The sequence below is a fragment of the Serinus canaria genome, chromosome 9, assembly GCF_022539315.1.
Source record: "Serinus canaria isolate serCan28SL12 chromosome 9, serCan2020, whole genome shotgun sequence".
In the NCBI taxonomy this organism is placed as follows: domain Eukaryota; kingdom Metazoa; phylum Chordata; class Aves; order Passeriformes; family Fringillidae; genus Serinus; species Serinus canaria.
The window spans coordinates 6,653,116-6,663,939 of NC_066323.1; the positions used below are offsets into that span (position 1 = coordinate 6,653,116).

A 10,824-nucleotide genomic window follows, 5' to 3' on the forward strand; every position below is an offset into this window, starting at 1 on the left:
GGAACCACACGAGGCTGGACTATCAAGATAGGCTTCAAAAGATTTTTATTCTCAGTGGAAGAGCCCAACAGAGCAGTGAGAGCAGCAGTGGAATCACAGAATCAGTTAGGTTAGAAAAGATCTCTGAGATCATCGAGTCCAACCTCTTCCTGGCACAGTTTGAGATTATATCCTCTAGTTGCCCAGGAGAAGGGGCTGATCCCACCAGGTTACAGCCTCCTGTCAGGTGGAACTGGGGAGGGCCCAGGAGCAGCGGCTCCTTTCCACAGTGCCAATGCTCTGGAGTCATCCCACTCCTCATGCGGCAGCAAGTTCACCCTGCGAGCCCTCAGGATTCACAAGCCACTTCTCCCCACTCCAGCAAACCCAATACTGGGCTCCTCAATACAAGAGGACAGGGAGCTCCTGGAGCCGCTTAGCGGAGGATGATGAAGGGACTGGAGTGTTTCATGAGGAGAAGCTGAGAGAGCAGAGCCTCTTCAACCTCGGAAGAGGTGACCTCAACAATGTGGGCAGAGAGGCGTCAGAGGATGGATCAGGTGGTGCTGAGCAACAGAACAAGAGACAATGGGCAGAAACTGAACAGGAAGTTCCACCTGAACATGAGAGAGAACTTTCCTGTGCAAGGACCGCTCACTAGAAGGGACTGCCCATAGAAGATGGGGAGTCGCCCTTACTGGAGATACCCCAGAACCCTCTGGACGCAATCCTGTGCCACGTGCTCTGGGACGACCCTGCTGGCGCTGGGAAGTGCGACCAGAGGATCCACTGTGGTCCTTTCCCGCCTGAACCACTCTGTGATTCCTCTCACGGTCCACAGCTCACCTGCCCCGCTCCTCTCACCCCCCCCGCCTCCTCTGGCTCTCCCCGTCCCCTCCCGCCGCCGCTCCCCTCACACCGCCCCCCCGCCCTGCACTCCCTCGCCTGCCCGCCCTCCGCGTCCGCCTTCTGGATTGGCTGTCCGCGGCAATGCCCCGCCTCCCGCCGGCCGGGATTGGCCAGTTCTGCCCGCGCGGCGCTGCCATTGGCGGGCGGGCGACGGAGCTGCGGGTCGGGCCGCGCCGCGGGCGGGGAGCGTGGCCGGGGCGCTTTTGTTGCTGGGTCGGCGGCGAGAGGAGCGGGCGGGGAGCGCGGGGCCCGCGGACACCGGGGCAGGCGGGGAGCGGGGCCGGGCGGCGCGGCGCGGGCACGGCGGACGGCGGGGCCGGGCCCAGCGGCAGCCATGAGCGGCGGCGTGTACGGGGGAGGTGAGTCCGGCGCCGCCCTCCCCTCCCCCGCCCCGCGAGGCGGCGCGTGCGGCCCCGGCGGGCGCTTCCCGCCTCCCTCAGCCCGGCCCGGCGCTGCCGCGGCCCCTCCGTGTCCCACGCGTGAGGAGGAGGAGGAGGCGGCGGGCCTTGTTTGTGTTGTTTATGTCCTTGGCGGCCCCGAGGTGCCTCCGCCGGGGACCGCTCGCACCGCGGCCTTGGGCAGGATCCGCCGTACCAAGGTCCGGAGAAGGTCCCCGCACTTTGGGAGCCGGGTGTGGTTCCCCCGAGCCCCTGTGCACACCCCCTGTGACACCCGATCGTTTGCGACAGGTTTCCTTTAGGATGTGCATAGATCAGCAAGGATCGGGCCCGTAGGGATGGGCACTCTGACCCCTTCTCTCACACAGTTGATGTTTTCAGTCCCACCTTCCTCATCCTCATCACCCGCGGGGGCTCTGGGCTCGCCTGGCTTCGTGTGACTGTTAAATTAGAACTTCTTGGAAGTTTTATCTTGCGATCCGCTTAGCTGCTACTGCGTTTTCCCTCTTCTACTAAAATTCTCTTCCTTACGCCAAACGGAGGGACTGCAATACCCCGGTTAAAGCCTCTCTGCAATTTTCCAATAGCTCTGGTAGGGAGAGTTCTGAATAGAGAAGTTTGTCCTTACTTTGTAAAAGATCTCTTGATTTACTTGTCTTGCTTTCCCATTAAAGCAGGCAGGGAAAGGTCAGGGTTGCAGAAGAGCATAATAACCATTCTTTATTAACCATCTTTTCAGATGAAGTTGGGGCTCTGGTTTTTGACATTGGCTCGTACACAGTGAGAGCAGGCTATGCAGGCGAGGACTGCCCAAAGGTGAGAGAATCTGTGCTTCGATGGAAATTCAACATGAATTTATGCCTTAGGTCTTCTTTGCGAGTTACAACCCTTCCAAATACATTGGGGTTTGTTCTGACTCTATTGTTTAAAGAAACTTCTGAATTTATGAGAAAAACACCAGCTTGCAGAACATTACTAATCCTTATGTGCTGCTTGCCTCTTGCCTTGCAGGTGGATTTTCCAACAGCCATTGGTGTGGTGCTAGAAAGGGACAATGGCAGCACTCTGATGGAGATAGATGGTGACAAAGGCAAACAAGGGGGCCCAACTTACTACATAGACACTAATGCCCTGAGAGTTCCAAGGGAGAATATGGAAGCCATTTCACCTTTAAAAAATGGAATGAGTATGGTGCTCTTGTCTTTTTCTACCTGATTTTGAAAAAATAGCATTGCCAGGCTGCAGGAAGTTATGGCCGTGTTGGCAGATGTTATATACAGCAACAGAGGCTGTAAGAACAGATTCCTGGTTTACAAACTGCATGGAGATGTGGTTGGTTTTCAGTACTAGTGGGCTTTCATCATAATTGTTGAAGTAATGGTGGTTGTGGAGGAAGAGAATTCTGCAGATCTGTTAGAGGAGGTGTGTGTCTGCTGGGGACAGCTTTTGACTGAAGAGCTCTATGCAAAAAACTAAATTGGAAAGCCTTTATGTGTTTATGAAATGAAACAAAACCTAGAAGTAACTAACCTGTTTGTCTCAATGTTGTTATAGTTGAAGACTGGGATAGTTTCCAGGCAATTTTGGATCACACTTATAAGATGCATATTAAATCTGAAGCAAGTTTGCATCCTGTCCTTATGTCTGAAGCACCAGTGAGTAAAAGCATTTTGTGCATTTTGATAAATCTTTTTGCTAACTCTACAAATATTAGTACTGGATAAGTCTGACAATGGTGACAAGTGCTAAAACTTAGCTACAGAAATGACAATTTTAAAATACTTGGACAGCTTCTGGAAAATGTCTAAAAAACCCTCAATTTGAAATAGTTAAGTTTGAGTTGTATTAGAAAGTATTTACAATATGCTATTGTTTTTCACTTACTGAAAAGAAGCCAAAAGTTAAAAAAAGAATTTTTACTGCCTAGAACAAAAAGAAAAAATATGTTTGGATGTCTTATATATTAAGTCACACTTAATAAAATGCCATAAAAAAATCTTGCTTCATTCAGCTTTACAAGTAATATTAAGTGACACAGAATAATATTTGTAATGGAGAAGTTTTAATTTTTCTGTCTTTGTTTCTGTAAGTTGTCCTGTAAGGCAGCTGAAGTGGATGAATACAAATTTCTGGGAAAATTTGGACAAGGTTTCTGTAATTTTAAAATGCTCAGCATTTGAAGGCAGATCTTAGAGTAGAAAAGATAAACATGCCATACACCAGTGATGCCTTTCTTTAAAAAAAACTTATGAAAAGGATTTTCTTGAATTTCATTGTTCCCTTGTGTTGAATCACAGCTTGTGGAGTGTGTATGAATTTGCAGTGGCTGTTTGATGGCTCAGTGGGTGTCTGAATAGAGACATTCCCATTGAAATTCTTCTTGAAAAACCTCATCTTACTTTCTTGTATTGGCTTGGATAAAACTTCACATTTTCAATAACGTGCTGAATATTTCAGATATATCCTGGCTTAATCACAACTACGGTAGAACTCTAGAAAGGAACTTTGGGAACTGGAAAGTCTGGATTTATTTTTCTTCCCACTGGGCAAGTTCCTTCTTGTATCTTCCCCCTTGTAAAAGGCAGGGTGCTTGCTTTAGAGAGTTCTTTGGGAACCCAACAGTGAAAGAGCTGCAGAAGTGTAAAGAAAAGTATTGTAACATGAAAGGTGTGTAGCACTTTTGTGTGATAGTTGAACATTGATGTATTGTAGTATAAATGGAATGAAAAACATTCTAAAGAAGTAAATTACTAGAAATGTATTTATGTAGAATTTTGGTATGATTGGAAACTGTGGCTGCAGTTTTTCTAATAACTTCTTTATTGTGTTAGCAATCTATTAGTGTGCAAACACAGCTTCCTTTTGGTCACTTCCTTGTGGTTTGGGTTTATTATTTTTTAGTGGAATACCAGGGCAAAGCGTGAGAAACTGACGGAATTGATGTTTGAACACTACAACATCCCGGCCTTTTTCTTGTGTAAAACTGCTGTTCTGACAGCGTATCCTTTGAAATGTTTCACTGCATGGTTTTATTTTCCTCCCCCCAGGAAATTATGGTATACATTTTCCAGGCAATTCCAAGTATAACAGCCTGCGTAACTGTCTTAAAATTGATTTTTTCCATAAACATCCTGGGAAGAAGCAAACAAATGCATCTTCTGAACTTTAAGGCATTAGAGCTCATTTTTGAAGTTCTCCGAGTCTGACTCTGTCCTTGGGGTCAAAGTCTTTTTTTTTATTATGTTTTTTTTCCATTGTATACTATGGATAAGAATATTACAGACCTGAAAAGATGGTGTCCACATTACTAAATACAGTAATTAGAGCTTGTCATTTTCATAGCCTTAAGAAGAATATTTGTAATTATTTTAACTAATAATATGTTTCCAGCTTTGAGTCTAAACTAATTGATGTGAGCTTGCTGCATAGTAGTGGCATGAAGTCTCACTCTTGTGCCTCCAAAGCCTGAGTTAGTTCACAGATGGAAGTTAAATGCTGCTCTCTCTATGAGATTGTGCACTTCACAGAAAGATGTTACACACTGGAAAATGACAAATCCCTTTGTAGAGGCAAGGAATAACTTGTTGGAGTCCTCATTCCTAGTTATGATTTAATTGTATGGCAGCATTTTTTTTCTAAAGTGAAAATGACAATGTTTTCCTTAATCACTTTGACTAGTTTTGCTAACGGGAGATCTACAGGTCTCATCTTGGATAGTGGAGCAACACACACCACTGCTATTCCAGTGCATGATGGATATGTACTTCAGCAAGGTATAAACTTTCATGGATAACAGCACTGCAGTATCAAGTGATTAGAGTGATTTCTGCTTGCACAGTTTTGTTGCTGCTTTTACATCTCTGTGCCCCCTTAAAAAGGAAAAAAAAGCCCTAATAGTGTTCACTGACAAATAGTTGGGAGAGCCTGTTCATGATTTGGATTCTTTCCAGGTTAGTTGTTTTGGTTTTTATTTTGGATCCCCTCTTTGCCTTCTAGGTATTGTAAAATCACCACTTGCAGGAGACTTTATCACTATGCAGTGCCGGGAGTTGTTTCAGGAAATGAATGTAGAGATAATTCCTCCATATATGATTGCTTCAAAGGTGGGAAAATAACTTTATTTTGTAAGTGATGTCTTGGAGAGAGGCTTAAATGTTTGCCTGCTGACTTTGTACCCTACAATCTCAGGAGGCAGTTCGTGAGGGGTCACCAGCAAATTGGAAGAGAAAAGAGAAGTTGCCCCAGGTCACCAGGTCTTGGCACAACTACATGTGCAATGTAAGTAGGTCATTCCTCCTGCTCTCACCTCCCCTGAGTGTTCCATAAATAACATTTTTTGGTAGTATATCAGCATTTTCTCTTGAAGAATGAGAAAAATCTTTAAAAAGTTAGTACCAATTCTATAAATTTTATAAAACTGAAGATTAAAATTCATATAAATTCATATTATTTTTAACTCCACAGTGTGTCATTCAGGACTTCCAGGCTTCTGTCCTCCAAGTATCAGATTCAACCTATGATGAACAGTATGTTACTTTCTTCTTTCTTGTAAAATCAGTTAGCAGTTGTGTGTGTGGTGCTCAGCCTGTTCATTGCTGTTGGCTGGCTTTGTTATGGAAGAAGGTTTTATCTAAAAACGGATGATTCATGAAAGTAGGAGTACTGCATATATCCAGGTGATAGTTTTTTGTTGAATATTCCAAGATGAGATCCTAATAAATATTTTTGGAAGCGTAAGTCTTATGAATCACAGTATTCCCATTCGAACTGTGGTTTATAACACTGCTTAGATAATTTGACATCCTGTTTAGAGAGCACTTGAATGTGTTCCTTTCTGTCTGATGCTCCAGGGTGGCAGCACAGATGCCAACAGTTCATTACGAGTTTCCCAATGGCTACAACTGTGACTTCGGTGCTGAGCGTCTGAAAATTCCCGAGGGATTGTTTGACCCTTCCAATGTAAAGGTAAAACCACTGTGATAGCTGTGATTGGAAGGCTCTGCATGACTAGGCTATCACATGGCTTTATTTTGTATAACATTTTTAATCTTGTGATTTGGATGTATTTGCACTGTGGGTAGAACTTGCCTGTCTTGAATTATGGCTGAGGAAAGAAAGGATGAAATGTTCAAATTGGGTGGTGATGAGCTGACTGGAAAAATAGGAATATTTTTGTTCCTTCCCTAACAAAATGCTTAGCTCCCTCTCCAGGTAACACTTGTAAAATTCAGCTCGTTCAGGGTTTTTCTATGCCTTGCTCTCTTGAAGCAATGATGTGTAGATTGCTAATTTTCCCTGCAGGGTTTATCTGGTAACACGATGCTGGGTGTGAGCCACGTTGTCACAACAAGCGTTGGAATGTGTGATATAGATATCAGGCCGGTAAGTGCTACTCAGCCAGGCAGTTTTTTAAGGAATAGATATTTCTGTGCCAATACATGTTTTTAGGACTAGAACAGTAACATTGAAGAGATTTCCTAGGATAATGGTAAATATGTTAGAATAATTCTGTAAGTATGATGTATTGCTATATAGGGATATGTACCATTAGTGTTTTCTCTTACAAAATGCTAAATCAGGACCTTTTACTTACTGTTTCTACCCATATTTAAAAATCTGATGCACAGATTTTGTGGCTGGCACTGCATAATTTGGATTGGACTGGCTTCAGATAAGCATTTACGTTTCTAACTTGGAGTGTTATCTTCAGATTTTTAGGCATCGTTATGTTTAGAACATACATGGAATTTATAAAGAGAAGTTTTAAAGGAAAACATTAATTTTAAAATTAATGCACTGTCTTTCTCAGGTGTCAGTTTGATACAGATGGCATGAGAGTTCTTTCAATGATTTTTTTTCTGTTAACCAGTGTGTGAGGAGGGCTTAGTGAGTTGGGCCATGGTGTGTGTTCACCAACTGCAGCAGTAGTGAGATAGAAAACTGCAGGGCTGTGGGATTTTCTTTTGAGGTTGCATTTTGCTGTAAAAAACTCAGCAATTTGGATACATGGGAGATCTGTAGGTTGAGTGTTCTCCATAGTAGAAATTGTTCAGTGAAATCATGTAGAACATATGGCTTCTGCCTTCCTTTTGTTATTAAGCTGCCTTGCAATATTTTTAAGTCATTAAATAATAAATTGAATTGGGAGAGGTAATACTGTTGCATTGTTGTTGTTGACTATACATACTTGTGCCACCCTTCTCTCTTGAGAAAAAGCTGTTTTCAGAATGATTTCCAAGGTAAAGCTCTAGGTTTGCTTTTTTTCTCTTTTTAGGGTCTCTATGGCAGTGTGATTGTAGCAGGAGGAAACACTCTAATACAGAGTTTCACAGACAGATTGAACAGGGAGCTGTCTCAGAAAACCCCACCGGTAAAACAACTCTTTCCATTACTGCATTGAGTACTTCAACATTTTACTTTTCTGCCATATAAGTACAAGAATATTGTGGCTTTGATATTTTTAGGAACCTGACAGCTGAATAGATTTCTGCAGGGTTAAGAAACCTTCCTCTCTAAAGAAAAGAGAGAATTCTTGAAGAGTTTCATACAGAATAAACTCCAATATTCCTTGAATATTTTACTGCTCCACTCTTGCTTTCAGATTGTGATCCTAACTGTAATTGTCCCCAAGCAACAACCAGTATTTCTCTGGATGGTCTCGAACTGTTGCTGACTAACTTGAGGCACATCCAGTTATTCTGCCTGAGGTCACTTTGTTGTGGCAATTGTTTTTTCCTTGATTCTGCAGGCAACCTACATCACTGGGTTTTGTCTGAGTAACATACTTATGTATTTTTTAATCACTTGATGTTGAAGGAAGTATTGATACCTTGCATCTGAGAGTAGATACAGATAATGGTATTTCTTGAATTTTACTATTCATGCAAAAATGTTCTGCTTGGGACAACTCTGTAATGATGAATGTTAGAAGAAACTGAGAAATGTATTCACTGCTTATAATAGCTGAGGAGGAGCCCATTGAAATTCAAAGATTTTATTGCTGTAAGGCATTTTGAAAGCAAAAGGAATGAATGGATCCAAATAAGACTAGATTACTTAAGTCTAGCAATATAAGTAATTTTAATCCCAGTGCAGTGTTGGAGATGATACTATACACTGTGATATTATTACTTTCTACCTGCCCCATTCCTTGCCTTAACCATTTGCTGTTGGGAGACAAGGTTAGAACTGTATTTCCTGTTTCTGTGGTTGTTTTGAATTGTAAATGCAGGGCAGATGAGCAGCATTGCAGATGTTCTAAAATGGATCTTTTTCAGCTGCATATTGGTATAGACACCAGGTTCCTTGTCCTGCTTGTCCCTAAAGGTCACCAGCTTACATTTGTGTGACATTTGCTCCTTTTCTGTGCAGAGCATGCGCCTGAAGTTGATAGCTAACAACACCACTGTGGAGCGGAGGTTCAGCTCGTGGATTGGGGGCTCCATTTTGGCTTCTTTGGTTAGTAAACCTGTGTTACTGTGTTGCTGTGCTGAACAGCACTGCCACCCAGACATCTGATTGCCCAGAAGTGTGCATTGCAGTCTGTGCTACGTAATCATAATCTTGGCTATCCTCATGCTAAGGGGAAGAGAATCTGTTTTAAAAAGAGGTGTGAGTGACAACATATCCTGCCATGTTCTTCCATTTTTAATGGCAAGGTAAAAACCTTGAAATACATGCACTTTCTCTAGACTGTATCTAGTAGACCGTGAAAGTAGCAAACCTGTTTCCACATCATTCCTGAGGTTAATTCTACAAGTTATTGAGCACTGAAATGCTTTTTGGGGGTTAATTTATCATCATGGGAAAGGGAGACTGGAATCAGCATTTGGTGCTGCACTTCCTGTCTTGAGTTCAATCCCTTAGCAATAAAACTCAAGGAAGAGACAGTTAAGCAGGTCAAGTCCTAATACTTCGTTTACTGTAAGGACTTGCTTGTTTTCCCTCTTAGGAAAAGCTAATCGTGTTTCAATTAACCATCATTTGTGTTCTGATATTTTGTCATTGTGTGTTGCTTTTGTTTCTTTATTTTTGTAGGGTACTTTCCAGCAGATGTGGATTTCTAAACAAGAATATGAAGAAGGAGGGAAACAGTGTGTAGAAAGAAAATGTCCTTAGACCTCTTTACTGTGAAAACTGCTGCCTGCTCGGTGCTCCTTCTGTTTTATAGCTTTAGCATACTCAGGAATGGGATGGACTCCTTTTTGTAGGAAGTTTATATTGGGTTTTTCGCAAAATTCAAGTTCCATTTTAACAAAGTTAGAAATTTTCAGAGACCTAATTGGTACTATAATAGAAAAAGGATGTTTACGTCCCTTGTAAAGCAATAATTCCTGTAACAAACATTTTATAATTTTGTATAAATGTCTATTTTCTTTAGTATCTTTTCCTGGGAACAGCTTTACAGGTTAGCTAATAGATAGAGGCATAACCTTGCAAATGCCTGTGCTTATTTATTAATTATTTCTTGTCTAATTTCTTGTCTATTTTCACATACTAGTCTTCCTTGCTGGTACTTTGGCCTTAAATTGCTCTTATTTTTCTCTTAAAAAATAAAATTTGGTCTTTTATATTTGAGCAAGCTTGTGAGTACTTGCAGAGAAAGTTACTCTGCTGTTTTAAAAGTTGAAAGTTTGTATTCAGCAATCTATTTTAGTGTAAACTTTTACTGTATCGCAGAAGTGTTACATTCCATGGAGTGAATGTTATATTAAGCACTGGTTTGTTAATTTTTTTATTATGGAGCAGTTTCATTTCAGTAAGCAAGCAATGCTTTCCACCTGATGTCTAAGAATGTATTTAATGCCTTTGTGATGTTGGTGAGAAGCAAAGCCTGTTGGAGACAGGGAAATTGAGACAAAGAATTGCCTCTCCAAGACTGGGAGCAGAGTCAGAAGCTTTCACTGTGTGGCTTGACTGTGCTGCAGGGAGCCCCAAGTGCTGTGTGCTCATGGCTGGTGTGGCTCCCCCTGTGCCTCCCAGCAGGGTCTGTAAGTGCCTGTGTTTGTAGGGGGAAGGTGCACTCAGGGTCACAGAAATGGGGATGACTTTTTCAGCAGGAATTGGCTGTCAAGACACAGCTCAGTGTTGCTTTTAAGCTTAATTTACAATGGTGTGATGATCTGTTTGGGGACACAATGAAGTTTTGCTCCTTATCTCAAAAGCTGTGGAAAACCAAATAGCATTTACCTGATCTAAAAAAAAAATGAACAGTACTGCTACATTTTTGTATCCTAAAAGATCTTGTGGGTAAATAATTATGAGGCCTCTATTTGAAAAGTTTCACATTACCTCCAAATAATAAAGTAATTTATCAAACCAATCTGCTTTTGTCTTATCATGAGAATCTTGAGTTGCTCTTTAGACAAAGTTGCTTGATCAGATTTTCAAACCATATTTTTCTTGCAAAATGAGGCAAACAGCAAAGTCACCAGCTCTTGTCATTGTGGAAGAAAAAGGCTCAGTCCAGTTTCCATTCAGGTGGAACATGGAACAAAACTGAACTGCTACCTCAGTGCACTGCAGTGGGTGGTGTTTT

General features: G+C 42.1%; 1 protein-coding gene across 1 annotated transcript; it reads left to right on the forward strand.

Moving 5' to 3' along the window:
* The first annotated feature begins 1,103 nt into the window (after positions 1-1,103).
* On the forward strand, positions 1,104-10,608 carry ACTL6A (actin like 6A). The gene is made up of 14 exons (XM_009089050.4): positions 1,104-1,247; positions 2,026-2,102; positions 2,298-2,472; positions 2,841-2,941; positions 4,188-4,285; positions 4,965-5,059; positions 5,283-5,389; positions 5,475-5,564; positions 5,751-5,812; positions 6,137-6,251; positions 6,588-6,668; positions 7,561-7,656; positions 8,658-8,744; positions 9,324-10,608. Exons 1-14 carry the CDS (start codon positions 1,223-1,225, stop codon positions 9,402-9,404), a joined length of 1,290 nt encoding a protein of 429 aa, XP_009087298.1. The 5' UTR covers positions 1,104-1,222; the 3' UTR covers positions 9,405-10,608.
* The last annotated feature ends 216 nt before the right edge of the window (positions 10,609-10,824 follow it).